The sequence below is a fragment of the Chelonoidis abingdonii genome, chromosome 6 (assembly GCF_003597395.2).
Source record: "Chelonoidis abingdonii isolate Lonesome George chromosome 6, CheloAbing_2.0, whole genome shotgun sequence".
Classification (NCBI taxonomy): domain Eukaryota; kingdom Metazoa; phylum Chordata; order Testudines; family Testudinidae; genus Chelonoidis; species Chelonoidis abingdonii.
Genome location: NC_133774.1, coordinates 128276546 through 128293828, shown reverse-complemented (window position 1 = coordinate 128293828; position 17283 = coordinate 128276546). Strand labels below are relative to the sequence as shown.

Sequence of the window (17283 nt, the reverse complement as noted above, 5' to 3'; positions counted from 1 at the left end):
CTGGAGCTCGATCCTGTATGGACCCCGCGTAGTGCCCGACCCTGGTTCACCTGCACCGTCCTGGCCTGGGACCCAGCTGTGTAGAGGGGCCAGTCCCTCTTCATTGCCCCGCTGTGCGGGAATTACTGTGGGTGAAGCGCTGGAATGGGTTCCCTAGGGAGGTGGTGGAATCTCCTTCCTTAGAGGTTTTTAAGGCCCTGCTTAACGCAGCCCTGGCTGGGATGATCTAGTTGGGGTTGGTCCTGCTGTGAGCAGGGAGCTGGACTAGATACCCCCTGAGGCCCTCCCAACCCTGATAGTCTATGACAGGGAGCTGGGTTGTTTTGGCTGTTGTGAGGCTGTAGGACTCGCTGGTGGGAGAGCAAACTGACGGTCATCACCCCCAGGAGCCCCTGACCCTGGAAGCCTGCCCTGTAATGACCATTGACCAGAGAAGATTCCATTTGGTGATCTGCCTGCAGGCTGCAGTTGGGAAGCAGGATCAATCCCTTTGTTAAGGAGGTTGTTTAAGAGTTCTGATTCTGTGACAGTAAACAGCATGTTAAGTGTGTCTCCTTCATGCCTCAGATACCCTTTAAGCAGAAAAAGCCCTCCGTCGCCCAGTTTTCCTTACAGGTTCCAGAAAAGTTACTCTTGGGTTGGAAAGTTTCAGATTCAAAGCAGCATGTTTCGGAGAGATATGAGCAAGTGAAAATGGGAGAGGAAAGAATAGTTTTATTCAAAGAGTTTCAAAATATAAACCCAGCACTCGCAAGTTAAAATCCTACGATCCTGTTTCACCACTGCTTTGTGACTTGTGTAGTCATTTACACCTAAGCAAAATGAGTGCAAAGTGGGGTCAAATGCTACTAGCTGTTCTGAGATGCTGGAGTTTGACGTATACTTTGCACTGGTGTAAATGACTCTTGCAAGGAACTTGGCAGTGGAGAATCAAACCTTTGGACTAGAATCAATCCGGCTGCTTACCTTGATGCTGAAATGGCAGCTTGAGGTCTTTTGAACATCTGGCTCCTGATTGTGAGTGCTGAGCTCTTTAGAGCTTCTGGCCTTAAATATCTAGCCTCTGCTGACATCTGCTGGTTTCTTGTTGGTGGAGATTTCTTTTTTGACTGTGGATTCAGTAGAAGAGAAAGAGGCACTCTCCAGGACATGGCATCAATTCTTAGGCTTTCTCTACGCTGCCAAGTTGTCGACAAAACTTTTGTTTTTCACGAATGCTTAAATAGACCCCTCCTGCCCCCCGAAAAGACAAAAGTTTTGCCACATCAAGTGGCAGTGTGCTCCTGCCGACAAACTGCCACCTGCAGGGGTGGAAGTATTTTGTCTGCAAAAGTTACGACAAAGAGCGGTTTGCACATGCTGACTGTAGACAAGCCCTAAGTGTAGTTGGTGAGCTGGGATATTGGCACACCAGCCTGGGCTCTGGCATTGTAACCCCGGATTTCCATCCAAGCTGTCTTTTCTGACAGTGTAGTCTAATACGCAGAATGAAGACATTGCTGGTCAAAATTTTGTGTTGCTCTGTGAGGTGGGCAGTGCGGTTATTTTGTTCATCTGTAAAAAGTGAAGACCTCACAAGCAGATGTATGCTGGGATTCAAATCGAAGCGTTGCAGAAATGTTCTCCAGGCAGTTCTAAGTACTCACTTATGACCAGTGCTGCAGTGTGTATGTGTGTGCGTGTGCTTGCATTTGAAGCGGGGGTGGCGGGGTGGCAACATATGTGGCAGGAAATTCTGCTTGTCCTCCTCTCGGAAATTCCACTGGATCATAGAATCATAGAACGGGAAGGGACTTCAAGGGGTCATCTAGTCCAGTCCTCTGCACTCAAGGCAGGACTAAGTATTATCTAGACTATCCCTGACAGGTGTTTGTCTAACCTGTTCTTAAAAATCACCAATGATGGAGATTCCACAACCTCCCTAAGCAATTTATTCTAGTGCTTAACCACTCTGATAGGAAATTTTTCCCAAGGTCCAGCCTAAACTTCTCTTGCTGCAATATAAGCCCATTGCTTCTTGTCCTGTCCTCAGAGGTTAAGAGAAACAATTTTTCTCCCTCCTCCTTGTAACAGCCTTTTACATACTTGAGAACTGTGATCATGTCCCCTCTCAGTCTTCTCTTTTCCAGACTAAACAATCCCAGTTTTTTCAATCTTCCCTCCTAGGTCATGTTTTCTAGACTTTTAATCACTTTTGTTGCTCTTCTCTGGATTCTCCCCAATTTGTCTACATCCTTCCTGAAATGTGGCACCCAGAACTGGACACACTACTCCAGTTGAGGCCTAATCAGTGCGGAGTAGAGGGAAAGAATTACTTCTCGTGTCTTGCTTACAACACTCCTGCTAATACATCCCAGAATGATGTTTACTTTTTTTGCAACAGTGCTACATTGTTGACTCATATTTAGCTTGTGGTCCACTATGACGTCCAGATCTCTTTCTGCAGTACTCCTTCCTAGGCAGTCATTTCCCCTTTTGTATCTGTGCAACTGATTGTTCCTTCCTAAATGGAATACTTTGCATTTGTTCTTAGTGAATTTCATCCTGTTTACTTCAGGCCATTTCTCTAGTTTGTCCTGATCATTTTGAATTATTATCCTATCCTACAAAGCACTTGCAACTCCTCCCAGCTTGGTATCATCCACAAACTTTATAAGTGTACTCTCTATGCCAGGGGTAGGCAACCTATGGCATGAGTGCCGAAGTCGGCACGCGAGCTCATTTCCAGTGGCACTCACAGTGCCCGGGTCCTGGCCACTGGTCCGGGCGGGGGGGGCGGTGTCTGCATTTTAATTTAATTTCAAATGAAGCTTCTTAAACATTTTAAAAGCTTTATTTACTTTACATACAACAATAATTTAGTTATATATTATAGACTTACACAAAGAGACCTTCTAAAAACGTTAAAATGTATTACCGGCACACAGAACCTTAAATCAGAGTGAATAAATGAAGACTCAGCACAGCACAGCTGGAAGGTTACTGACCCCTGCTTTATGCCATTATCTAAATCTTTGATGAAGATATTGAACAGAACCAGACCCAGAACTGATCCCAGCAGGATCCCACTTGTTATGCCGTTCTAGCATGACAGTGAACCACTGATAACGACTCTCTGGGAATGGTTTTCCAACCAGTTATGCACCCACCTTATAGTAGCTCCATTTAGGTTGTGTTTCCCTAGTTTTCTATGAAAATGTCATGTGAGACAGTATCAAAAGCTTTACTAAAGTCAAATATACCAGGTCTACCACTTCCCCCCATTCACAAGGCTTGTTACCCTATCAAAGAAAGCTATCAGGTTGGTTTGACATGATTTGTTTTTTTCAAATCCATGCTTACTGTCACTTATCACCTTATTCTCTTCTAGACGTTTGCAAATTGATTGCTTAATTGTTTGCTTGATTATCTTTCTGGGTAGAGAAGTTAAGATGACTGGTCTGAATTACTGGTCAGGAAGACTCAATTTAATCATAGATTTCTACATAAAAGTGCATTGTGAAATATGCTGCTCAAACAGTTTCACTTCTGTTTCTACTGCCTGTCCCTGCTGTCTCACATGTATCTCCAGACTTCTTCTCCAGATCTAGTCCACCCCCAACAATCTTTTATTCATTCAACTTTTTGAAACTTTGCACTTTTAGAGAGAGTTAAGGGATTGACTCTGTGTACACAGATTTGCAGAGGGACAATAGGGTTGAGGTCTGTTATATCTCACCTCTATTATTTATTTATTTATTTAAAAACATTTTTGCTGTTAACAAGCACGTTATCTCTGGTGACACAAATCCACAGTTTGGGATCTGCAAAACTCAGCATCTAATGGTATCTTCTAGGCTGAGCACTGAGTCCCATTGGGTAGATAGAAAGATTAACCTAAATCTATACAAAAGCCCGTGGAACCCCATAAGATTGGGTCCCTAATCCATGAACTATTGGAACTCGTTTACAAAACTTTTCTTAAACATTACATACTATAGAATTAGAATTTATAATCCCAGTTCCATGATGAGATATCTTTGAGCTATAATGTATCTTAATTAAAACTCTTTAGATAGGTTTTTTCCTCAAAAAGCATTTTATCAAAAAAAAATCAAATTTTTTACATTTAAAAAAAAAATCATTGATTTTTATGCACCCTGCTCTGAAGGCAGATTACTCCTTCTGTGCCCCAATCAGAGGTCTAATGGGACTTCTTTTCCTCTGCTCACAGAGGCCAAGACTACCTAAAGTTTAGGCTCCTAAATCTTACTTAGATAGCTAGGTATAGTAGTTTGACTTTCAGTAGTGTCAAGCCAGGCCGCATAGATGCCTAAATATGGACCCAGGAGTTTAACTTCAGGCAACCAGCTTTGAAAATCTTAGTCAGAGGAGACAGTGGCCAAACAAAGCAAGTCCTACACTCAACTTGATAGCATTTCTCTGTGCATATAACACAATAATGTTTGAACACTGCATCTGATCTCTTCCAAAACTTCAGGGAAAATTTTAGGCCTCAGTGGGCAGAAGCCTATTGATTTTGATAAAAATGGGAAAATGAGAACAAGGAAATAAGAAACCCACAGAGCCTCTGGAATGCGTATCTTTCATCTTTAACCAGGTCTCTAATTGTCTATAGATCAAAGAACTAAAGGATTAAGACCTTTCAGCATAACAATACGGCATGCCCCTGTCTCAGCTCTGCCCTTCCTCCAATGCAGTTTCAAATGTCAACACCCTGAATGACTGATTTCCAGACAGAAAGGAAAGAAATAATGTAACTATTGACAAATTATGCACATGTATAATTTGAGGGGATGGGAGAAGAGCACCTAGGAACCTAGTTTTGTGGGGATGGAGGGATGCAAGGAAATCAGCAGGTATATAGAACATGCAGATCTGATGGTGCCTCTTTTCTTTCGTTCAAGCACTGAGCACCGCCATTAAAAAGCACCCATTTCAGAGGAAGCTCTGTGTGGGGAGCATTCATATCACAAATATCAGTCTAGCAGAGAAAATTAGAACAGTCTTATGGCTAGAAGCTGAAGCTAGACAAATTCAGACTGGAAATCAGGTGTGATTTTTTTTTTACAGTGAAAATAATTAACCATTGGAACAATTTCCCAAGGGTCGTGGTAGATTCACCATGACTGGCCATTTTAAAATCAAGACTGGATGTGTTTCTAAAAGAGCTGCTCGAGGAATTATTTGGGGGCAGTTCTCTGACCTGTGTTACACAGGAGGTCAGACTAGATGATTCCAGTGGTCCCTTCTGGCCTTGGAGTCTATGAATGGATCACTGTGTGTGCAATGAGCTCAGTCTGCAGAAGCAACGAAGTGCAGGACATCCTGTACCAGACTCAGCCAAATGGTTATTTTCTTTCACTCCAATAAAACGGTAATTGGATGTGGTTTGTTTTAAACAGAGCATCGGTTATAGACATGCATTCTAGAGAGGAACACAATTCATACAAGATCATGCACAACAGCCAATCTCGACTCAAGCTTCGTTGTGTAGCATGGCAGAGAAGTATGCACAAGCATTATCAATTTCCTGGGTAGTCAACAGGCACAACACTGCAATAGGTTAATCTGGAGGAGATCAGCATGGGGCAGCTTGTCCCACTCTGACCCAGTTAAACTCACTAGAACCCAGCAGTGTCTCTCCAGCCATCAGATAATACATACTTTTGAGAGCTTAAAAAACCTGCATTATCACCCTTCTGTGCAAACTGAGGCAGTGTTGAGACTTCAGATCTCTCACAACTGACCTGCACAGTCTGTTCTAGTCCCTTCTGTACTGGAGCTGGTTGGCAATTTTTTCAATTAATCACTTTTTTTGTCCCCATCAAAAAATACTAATTTGTTGGAACCAAAACTGGTCATGAAGCAGGTTCGGGTTTGATGAATCTCCTGACTTGAAAAACAAAGTTTTGAAACATTTTGACATTTTCTGAATGAAAAATTGCGTTTTTCTGATTTGAAACAACTTTTTGTTTAAATAATTAAGCTAAATAGATTAAAAAAGAAAATGTCAAAATCAAAACAAAATGTTTTGAAATTTTCTAAATGAATCATTCTGATTTACCTGAACCGGAATTTTTTGTGTGCTCACAAATATTTTTGAGATTTTGACTTTTCATCCTTATTTGAGATGAAAAAAATTTCAAACTCTGAAAAATATTAAAGGGATTGAAAAACTGTGTTCCTTACTCTGATTCTCTAAAAAAGAAAGGAAATTCTCATTCAAAGCATGTCAAAACATTCATATTTGTGTTACTGTCACCCACCGGGAGCCTTCACTTTATATGTATATTAGGTTAATTCTGTTCCTCTTTTCACTCTCTCTAGCTCATTTCTTTCTGTATGTGTTTTCACATCACAAATTAAAACGTTGCTATATCTCCAAAACTGCAACATGTCCGTTTCAGAGTCCATTGAAGTTCCGAGTGCTCAAGGGCACACTTTTGGGAGTTTTCAATGGCAGGACGTTTACTGCTATTAACTGTGATTGTTAAAGGTTTTTGAATCCCTTATCATGCTGTATTATCAGAGTGAAACTAACAATGTGAAAGAGTTACTTGGAACATGGTGTGGCTTTTATGTTTAAAATCACAATTTAAGCTGTCAATATGTAAAAAAACTAATTAAGGGCTTCATCATACAAACAGTTACTCACGACTATGGTAGAAATCCGTGTGGAATGGGGTCTATAGGAATGCTGGAAACAAGCTGATGGGGCGATTTTCCAAGCCACAAAAGGGCAGATAGGCACCCAGGCCCAGATTATAAAAGATATTTAGGTGTTGCTGTGCTCAGCATCGCAACACCTAACTGATTTAGGAATCTGAATCCCATCACTGACGGAATTTAGACTTCTAAGTGCCTAACTCCCTTTTGAAAATAAGATCTATGTTCCTAAATCAGATAGCTGTTCAACACTGAGCTCAGCAACACCTAAATAGCTTTAACAGTCTGGGTGCTGATGGCCATTGACTTCCAATGGGAGCCGGCTGCCTTAGAAAATCTCCACCTTAATCTCTGAGGTCTGGATCTCAGACCCTTACTCATGGGGAGCAGTATTTAACTGCAGATAGCCTCACTGAAATCAGCGGGGCTACTCACAGAGTAAAGTACTAACCAGTGTAAGGATATCAAAATCTGACCTGAATTAGTAGTTCAGCCAGCAAACAAAGACACTTTAAAATATTGAACTATGTTAGGAAAAAAAATCAATGTGTACCCTTTTTAAAGTTACTCCACCATTGCTATGTCTTGCAATCATAGAATCATAGGGCTAGAAGGGACCACAAGAGCCATCTAGTTAACCTCCTGCCAAGATGCAGGATTTGATGTGTCTAAATCACTCAAGAGATGACTCCACCCTCTTTTTGAAAACCTCCCATGAAGGAGCTTCCACGACTTCCCTGGACGCTTTGTTCCATTGTCCTACTGTTCTTACAGTTAGCAAGTTTTTCCAGAGATTTAATCTAAATCTGCTGTGCTGTACTTTGAACCCATTGCCTCTTCCTCTGTGGCACGAGAGAACAGTTTTCCTCCATCTTTTTTATGGTAGCCTTTCAAGTATTTGAAGACTGCTATTATGTCCCCCCTTAATCACTTCTCTTCCAAACTAAACATACCCAGTTCCTTCAGCCTTTGCTTATATAGCTTGCATTCCATCCCTTTGATCATCATTGTTGCTCACCTCTGGATCCTTTCCAGTTTGTCCACATCCTTTCTAAACAGTAGTGACCATCATAGCTGCTTGTCATAAACAACCCTATTGAGGAACAGGGCTGATATGTAAAGGAGAATCTGCCAGAATAAATTTGCTTAATCTTTACATAAAATTTGGTTATAGTACAGCCTCTATGGTACATACTAAAGCAGAAGACATCTGTTGCAACTGAAAAGTGTCACACATATTCACTGGATTTTGAATCGAGGCAAGGTAATAGATCCTGGGTTATTTTCCAAATGAAAATGCTCAGCTGGGATCCTTTAACTGCTAAACACATATGCAGGTGGTATTATTTCTGTCTGAGCAACAATAGAGATTTCAGGGTGAAAAAACAGGCTCTCCCAGTGAGTTTCCCTATGGCCTGGTCTACACTGGGTGGAGGGTTGATGTAAGATACGCAATTTCAGCTACAGGAATAGTGTAGCTGAAGTCAATGTATCTTATTTTGACTTACCTCCCATCCTCACGGCACGGGATTGACGGCTGCAGCTCCCCTGTCAACTCTGCTTCCGCCGCTTTCCTGGTGGAGATCCGGAGTCGACGGGAGTGCGTTTGGGGATCTGTATATTGCGTCTAGACGAGATGCGATATATCGATCCCCGATAGATCAATCGCTACCTGCCAATCCGGCAGGTAGTCTGGACGTACCCTATGTCTTGCAGAAGTGATATCAGCTTGTACGTGTCTTTGAACTGTACAAGAGCTAGCACAGATGGGCTGCTTAAATGTTCAAATACGTGATCTAGTTAACAAGTATTAATATTTACCTTGTATAAATATGATCTGGGCAGTTTCTGACTATTCTTCTGCTGTAGAAAGAAAAACGTATAATTACAATATTTGTAACCATTGTTTATGACAAGTATGTATTTTGTTTTACATGAACAGGAATTCATGACAACGTACTTGAAGGAGCTAGAATTGAAAAAGAGACAGGAAGTTGGCAATATAAGACATATAGAACAAGCTGTTAATGACCTTAAGGTAAAGGGGAAACTTGCTTATTAATCAGGGAGTAGCAGCTTTCAGATGCCACCCATGCTGCAGCTTAGACAGCTACTCAATCACTAGCATGGTTTTCTAGAGCAAAAGTAAACTTGCTGTGAAGTTTCTGTTGTAAATGTAATGATTAACTTTTCTGTTCCCAGTATTTTGTTAACTGGCAAAGGGCTTGTCTGTGTGGGAAGATTATATGGGTATAAGGTAAGGTGTGACTATAAACTGCTGTAGTTATGTCAGTATAACCACCTGCGTGGACAGCCATAGAAGAGGGCCTATTAGCAGTGTAGTTTGTCACTTAGGGAGCATGTGATGGGTGTTCCTGGGGTGCAACCTGGAATTGGGGTACTGCTGAGCCCTTTGTCTCACCAGCCTGGGTTCCCGCCCACACTGTGACAAGCTGCAGACCTTTCCAGGTCTTGCATTCACACAAACATTCATGGGCAGGGACAGGCTCGAATCACATAAATGCTTTTGCCAGTCATTCATGAACCAACAATAGAGAGGCTTCAGCCAGTTCCCCCAGCACAGAACCCTAGAACTGTACCTTCTTGCCCTGGTCAAAAGCCTGACCAGGGTAAATTTATTAACCCGTCCACCCCTCCTTCAATATGGAAGGAACATGGCACAAGCTTTTTGTTAACCGAGCTAAGATTTTTCATACCGTTCAGTCAGACCACACTGTTTTTAGGTAAAATGTAAAACAAATGTATTAATTATGGAAAGAGAGGTTTTAAGCGATTATAAATAATAAGTGTACAGATCAAAGTAGATTACCTATGAAATAAAACAAAATCACAATCTGAGTTCTATAAATTAGCCAGGATTTAAATCAAGTGTTGTCTCACTCTGATAGTACAAACAGTTTGCAGATCTTTCATACGTAGGCTGGAATCCACCTTTCCTGCCTGGGACCCTGTCCCCAGTCAAAGTCTTTGTCCTCTAGTCGTGTTTCCAGGTGTTGAATTGTAGGGGGGGAGAGGCCAAGTGATGATGTCCCTTCCCCTCTTTTATAGCTTCTGCCATGTGGAGGGAATGTCATTGTCCCAAACAAAGCCCCCAGCCCAGTTTGTGGAAAAGTGTAGACACAAGATGGAGTCCAGGATCACATGACCTAGTGACATGCCCTTGCATGCTTCGATGAATCGTAGCAGCCATTATCCATATACTGACTGAAGTGTTCACAGGAAGACCAGTTGGGTGGGTTTCTTAATGGGCCATCGCCTTGAATAGTCCACTCACAATGTGCTGGCTAGACTTGATGTAAACTACCTGGGGGATGTCACCCCCGGAGCAAACACATTTGAAATAGTGATACATAGTCAATATTTATAACTGCAGATACGATGACAGCACATTCAATCCAACAGGATATTGATGTTCAACAGATCAAGACTTTTAGAATACCACCTCCCAAGGCAGACTTTGTACAAATCATATATCATAATCCTATCACCATGGTAAATATGGGGGTGCCAGGGTGTTGCTTTGGATACAGAGTGTCGCAGAGAAGTTTAAGATTAACTGAAAAAAGCCAGTCTTGCAGAATAAGAGTGCCCACAGGGGGAATTATACCTGTTAAACTGGTAAAAGTTTCCCATGCAGACAAGCCCAGTGTCAAATAGCAGTCACAGAGAGCTTGTCTACACTAAGAGTCGTGGCCAGTATAGCAATGCTGGCAAAGCCCCCTAGTGTAGACGCAGCATAGCCAACAGAAGGCATAGCTATGCCATCTCCCATAACAACGTTAGCTCAGCTGAGAATAGTACTCTTCCGTTGGGATAGATGCATACCCCAGAGTGTTTGCTGGCATAGCTATGTAGGCTTGGAGTGTGTGTAATTTTTTTCACACTTCTAGTGAACATAGCTGTGCTGGCAAACTGGGTGTAGTGCAGAGTAAGCCATAGACCCATATTGTCTGTTATTAGGGAGAATTAGCCAACCACTGCCCACCTCAGAGTGACATCACAGCTTCAGCTCCGCAGCAGAACAGTGCATTTTCTGTAGGCACCTGCACCTGGTGCTTGCAGATGCGGGGGCTCACCTGAAACAGAAATCCTGCCCCTAGTTTCAATTCTGCAATCAGCCACTTGTTAGTGGTAGCGGAACATACATATCTGGGAGCGCTGTACTGAAATAATACACATTGCGAATGATGAACCTCCTCAGCTGGTGTAAATTGATATAGCTTTCTTGAAGTTAATGGAGCTACACTGATTTACATCATGTGAGGATCTGAGTCCAATAAAAACAGGAAACTATTACTAATTCTGTGTGGAGAACTGTCAGTGTACTTGTCCCTATAGAGATGGTCCCAGGAGCTTATGCTTTGAAAGCCTTTTGCTGGGTACATTATGGAGATGCTATCAGTGCGATCCGGAGACCTTTCCATGTTGGTTTGGACATTGACGCTGGCTGTCCTTCACATTTAAGATGCCCTCATTCCAACAATTCTACTTACCTAACTTGTTTGATAATGGGACATAAAATATTCCCTTTCAAGCATACACAGAAATCCAGATCCCACATCTGCCAGACTTCTAGAGACTGCCTGGTGTCAATCCAGACACTGCCAGCTAAGGGCTAGATTCTGATGCCCTTTCTCACAGTGAGTAGTATCTTACTATGTGAGTAGTCCCACTGAAGTTAAGATGCTGTCAGTGAGAGTAAGGATATCAGAATCTGTCCCTGAGCCTTTTCACCAGGACAGTAGCAGGAACACCCCAAACAAGTGTGGTTGTCTGGACTGTGGCTATTCCATTTTTGTAAAGGAAAGCTACAAATCAGTAAAACTTTGTGGGACTGTAACTTTTAAAGTCTGACAGAGACACATCAGAGCACTTATACTCCGAATGTGTCTGCCATTCTGTTTTTATCTGTAGGCGCACGCCTCGGCTAGTAAAGCATCTCTGGCAGGGAAGTTCACCGAACTCCGGTTACTACTTGATGAAGAGGAAAGGTTGACAAAAAAATTCATAAATGAAAAGACTCAGCGGGCCCTCATGATGTATGAGCAGCAGACGGAGAAATGTCAAGAACGAATTCAAATCATAGAGAGCTTCTCAGACCGAGTCAGGCAGATCCAGCAGCGAAGTGATCCCATTCAGTTATTACAGGTAGCATTGTACTCTCTTTCTGCCTCTGATATTTAATGGTGAACCACTTTGGAGGCTTATTGTATTGGCTTCTATAGCTATATATGTACAAAGTTCCTTATCCTCTCTTTCCCCCTTATTATTGCCTCTCTCTCAGTGAATAGTCTAGCTCCTGCCCTTCCGGTTAGTAACCCACACTGTTATGATTCCACTTTTACACTGGGTTTAGATTGCAGGGGGTCTCGCAACAAATTTTTTGGTGGCCTCGGAGTTCAGTCACCAACTCCTGCTGTGTTTTCCTAAAATACTTAATTAACTTTAGGAGAAACAAATAAATTTGCACATATACGTGTCCAAATCGTAATTTATTTACGTAGGGTTTTTTTTGCAAACTCAATAATAAAAACAATGTACAGTTGTCTCTGTTCTTTACTGGACATAAACTGAATAGAAACACAGATAAGGTGCTTTGCATGTTCTTGTCTTTTGTGGTGGTGGTGGTAGTTTCTTTTGCACTTCTTAATTTTAGACTTGCTAGCTAGCTGGGAGGCAGTGAAAAGCGATATTAATGAACCTATAAATATCACCTGTCGCGGCAGACTTACTCAGCCTGGCAAGCGGGGGGACAAATTAAGCCCTGGATCAGGAGGTGGGTAGGGAGGCAGTGGGGGCCAGTAGCACTGGGTGGGTGGGTGAGAGCTAGTGGGGGGCGAGTGGCAATGGGGAGGGTAGTGAGCCCAGGACCAATGCACAAAGCCTGGGGCTGGAGGACACAGCAGGGGCCAGCAGTAATGGGGGCGGGGGGGTTTGAGCCTGGGGTCAGAACCTAAAGCCCAGGGCCGGAGGAGGCAGCGGTGGCCTGGGGTGATGGGCAGAATGGGTGGGGTTGTGGAATTGAGCCTATGGCTGGAGCCCGAAGCCCTACTACTGGAGGGCTGTCACCTGCCACCGAAGGGCTGAAGCTGGAAGCTAGATCCCCACTGGTTTCATCCCCCGCTCACCCCTCGCAATCACGACCCAGGAGGCTGTGGCCGGAAGAAAAGCCCCTGGGGTGACATTTGAGAAACGCTGGTTTAGATCACAAGGATCTTTACCATTAAGTGAAAGAGAGGGGCAAAATTATACCCACTTTTCCTATATCCCTGTATAACTTATTTAAGTTTAGTACTAATGTAGGCACGAGGACGAATGGGTACAAACTGGATATTAGGAAGTTTAGACTTGAAATTAGACGAAGGTTTCTAACCATTAGGGGAGTGAATTGGAAAGCTTCCGAGGAAGTAGTGGGGCAAACTATGGGCGTAAGGAAAGTAGATAAGTATAGGAGGGGATTAGAGGCATAAGTTAATTTGGCAATGATTGGGCATACGGCAGATAAGTCTGCTCAATGGTCTGTAGAGGGAGTTTGATGGGAGGGACTGAGTACTGGAGAATTCTCTTGGGGCTGGCGGTGAGTTGCCATGCTCAGGGTTAACGATCCCATATTTGGTCGGAAGGATTTTCGCGGCGGATTGGCAGAGGCCGGAGTTTTCGCCTCCTCGGAGCGGGCATGGGTCGCTGCTGGTGGATTCCCTGCGCTTAGGTTCTCAGTCGAAAATTTGAGATTTAATAACTCAGTCATGGGTTCGGGGTTGTTATAAATGTGTATGGGTAGGGTTTTGTGGCCTGCCTTGTGCAGGAGGTCAGACTAGATGATCATATTGGTCCCTTCTGACCTATGAGTCTATGAGTCAGCCCCTCCAGCCCCCTCCCTGTGCAGAGCATGCCCAGCTGAACATCTGAGGAAAGGGATACCTGGGAAGAGACCTGTGAGAGCTGAGTGTTGTCAGTTGTTCTCTTCACTTACACCACAGAAGTTCCTAGAGTCTCACAGATGACAGGCATCATTTTCTGGAAGGCGGGGCCTACACTATCGCCTACTGGTAGATGCTACCCGTATCTCTCAGTGATCCTCTTCATACAACAGCTAAAGACCTGAAAAATTATGCAGGAGGACGCTTGATCCTGTGATGTCAGTTGCTTGGGAAGGCCTGTGTTTGCACCCCCCAAAGCCTCACAACCTATATTTTATGACAGGGATGCCTGGACTGTACCACTCTGCAGTAAGAGCTGTGGGCCAGATTTTCAGACATGCTCAGTACCCAACAACTTCCATTGAGAATAGCAGAGAGTCCACCTCCACCTCACCCCAAATGAGACCAGTGGGAGCTGCTTGGGGTGGAGCGCTATTGAAACTCTGGCCACTTCACTTTAGGCACCTGAATAGGAGCTGAGCTCTTGGCAGTCTGGCCTGTGCACGCTGCAGGGGTAGGAAATTCAGAACCCGCCCTTGTATTTTCTGCATTGAACCCTAACAAGACTATAGGTAGGCCAAATTCCCTTCGTAATTCAACATTTCCCCCAAGATTGCAGTAGTACCCAGCTCTGCACCACCAGAGGAACCCTTATGCTGGGATGCAGGCTGGCTGCACCAACACGTGGGCTATTGCTACTGTGTTAAGCAGCCCAAACATGGGGAGAATTGAAGGGCATGGTTATTATGGACAGTAGGTTTTGCTGATTGTTTTTGATATATCCCTGCTTGCTGGAGAAAGAGACTGCAGATTTGTGACTCCACCTCAGCTTTTGAGCCCAGGTTGGGGTTTGGAGAGGGAAGAAATGGCCAAAAAGGTATTGCCTAACTCTAGGATTTGATTTTGTGTCCTTAGGACTACACAGCATCAGAAAAAGAAATACAGCAGCAGAGGGCTCCGGCGGAACAGTATCACCCGGTGCCTATGTCATTTGAGCATGTTATGAACCATTACAGGGGCTTAGCAAGAGCTATGCAGTCCGTTCTGCAGAAACCTTTAGAAGCTCGTCTGAAAGAAGGTACCGTTAACCGTGCCTTGTTTTTAACCCTTTCGATTTTGCAGCCTCGTGCTATCTCCTTATGATTCTTTGTTCACTACTGGCACTCAGTAGTGTTCGCAGGCAGACAGGCACCATATAGCAGTAGTGTAGCCAAGGGTAAATGGAGGTAAACTTTTACCCACTTCTCATTTGGCGAGTAAGGAGTTTAGCTTAAGTTAGCTTTACCCACTTTGCCTTTTACCACTGCCATGTAGTCAGTACAATTGAACGTGCAGTACTGTTGCTCATTTTACATGACACATGCAACGTGTGTCTGCCTATTGCTGGCAGTTCTGCAAAACCTCTTTGGTCTTGACTTTTCTGTTGCTCTTTTTGGCCAAATTTAAACCAAGGTGGGTTAGATGCAGGTTCCATTTCCCAAAAGCCACCAGGATAAATAGTTCTAGCTTTGGCCTCTGTCTAGCTACAAACTACTAAAAATAGGGACTTAAGACACAAGGTGCTGGGAACTTTCCAGTCCCAGTGCCTTCAGGGAGAGGAAAGGGTGCTGAGTGACAGCCCTTCAGGACGAGAGAGCCAGCTCACAGAACTTCCTGCTGGGAAAGGCCTGGGAAAACCACTGGTCCTTCAGTAGCAATGGAACTTACACTGTCACCTTGGGGAGACTGTTCCACAGTCTCGCCATCAGGGAGTTTTCCTTGATAGTCAGCCTAAATTTTCCTATTACGTTTTGTCCCATTGCTCTTGTAGGGTCCTAACTATTTCCTGTTTGTCTTTGGGGCTGGCATCCTTCACCATTTGTAATCTTGTGTCCTCCCTGTAATTGCCTCATAGACCCTATCTACCCTGCAGTCAGAGGTGTGACTGCAGCATGTGCAGACATACCCAAGCTAGCTCTAGCCAGCTCAAATAACAATAGCCCTGAAGACGTGGCAGCATGGGCTAGCTACCTGACTATCCAGGGTCCCGGGTGGGCTTGTACAGCCATGCTGCTGCAGCTTCACTGCGATTGTTGTGTGAACTTGTTAGATCCAAGCCAGCTCCGGAGTGTTTACTCATGCTGCAGTCACACTTCTGATTGTAGTGCAGACATCTCCTCCTCCAAGCTAGCCATATGTAGCTTTTCTACTCTTTCCTCCTGAATCAGTCCCTTCGGTGGCTCATAGAATATCAGGGTTGGAAGGGACCTCAGGAGGTCATCTAGTCCAACCCTCTGCTCAAAGCAGGACCAATCCCCAACATGTTTCTCCTGAGTTGTGAATAGTAATGTAGAACCTAGTAAGATGTTCCATTAGTTCAGAGTATTCCCAGAATTCCTTTGCATCTCACTGTAACCTATTGGCTTTTTAGTGCTAAAGCCATCACGTGCCAGCCATAACATATACACTAAATTTCATCTGCATGTTGTCTCCTGTATTATTTAGGAATGCCTTAAATGCATATGCAGCTGTGTTAGAGTACCTTGAGAAATGTCTCTCCTATAGCCTTACTAGTCGAGAGCAGTTCCTCATGCTCATCTCTTTTGTTTTTATCAAGACTGTCTCTGTGATGGCAGTTTAGCGCTTTCTGGTCTTCTAAGTACTTAGCTATTTTAGTGATAAATACACGCCCCTTCCTCCCTTGGTTTTTTTCTACATAATGTCTACCTGTCGGTATTAACATGCCTCCTGAGAGACTCATCCTATGCAGCTCCAATGGCCATAGCTTAGTAACATTTCTCATGCCTGTTTTCCATGTTCCAAATGGATGGCTATGCCAATACACTGCTTTCGTTTTCGATCAGCTCTGTCTTCTGCCATACTTTGTTTGTTAGAAGTGCCCTGTTACTGAGTTAACTGAAAGAGCTCCCAGTCTCCCCCTTTTGTTGTTGTTGTTATTCATGGCATTATTTATTACGTGTATTGTAGTAAAGCCAGTGAACCACACAGATCAAAAAGACAGTCCCTGCCCCAAAGAACTTCAGATCTAAGTAATAACCTACCTAGTTTAAAGTCTCCTCAGAAGGGCTGCCTAATTTGAACCTAGGAGGCCCAGGCTCCCATAGCTGCACTATCTCACTCCTAATCACACTGTGGCTAGCTCAGTGTGTAAGACAAGGTTATACTCCGTAATACCGTTAAATAGCAGTGCTATAATAACAGATATTCTCCCCAGAATATTGAGTGCATTCTGAACTGTAACACTTTTTGAGCTAGCTTCTTTTGTTGCATGTAGCTGATATGCATTTGTAAGGACAGGGCACGCCTGGTGGAATATAGGACCATAAAGAAAAACAACCTCCTCACCCCAGCCATATGGAAACCCTAACTGTTCATAGATTCATTGGTTATGAGGCCATAAGGGACCAGTAGATATCTAGTCCGACCTCTGGTATATCACAGGCCACCCAGTTATCCCTGAGTTGACCCCGTTGTGAAAGATGCACTAGACAACATTGAGTCAAGTATGGCATGGTACAACAAGATGGCTTCAGGAGCAGTGGAGAATCCTGGAAGTTTATTGGTGATGTAATGAAGGGATCACATCACCTTTGCACGAATCATCAGCTGTCTGGCTACATTCCATTTCACAATCATCTGTATAGGGAGAATACACTCTCTGGTGTGTTTTTTT

The 17283-nt window shown here is 43.6% G+C and overlaps 1 protein-coding gene across 1 annotated transcript in view; it reads left to right on the top strand.

Annotated features, from left to right (window-relative positions):
* The window catches only part of TRIM14 (tripartite motif containing 14), a 34613-nt gene that overhangs the window by 8871 nt on the left and 8459 nt on the right, over nt 1–17283 (top strand). Inside the window, exons 2-4 of the mRNA XM_075067505.1 lie at nt 8612–8707; nt 11605–11838; nt 14526–14688. Coding sequence (XP_074923606.1) covers nt 8612–8707; nt 11605–11838; nt 14526–14688 — 493 coding nt within the window. The remainder of the gene's footprint in view (nt 1–8611; nt 8708–11604; nt 11839–14525; nt 14689–17283) is intronic.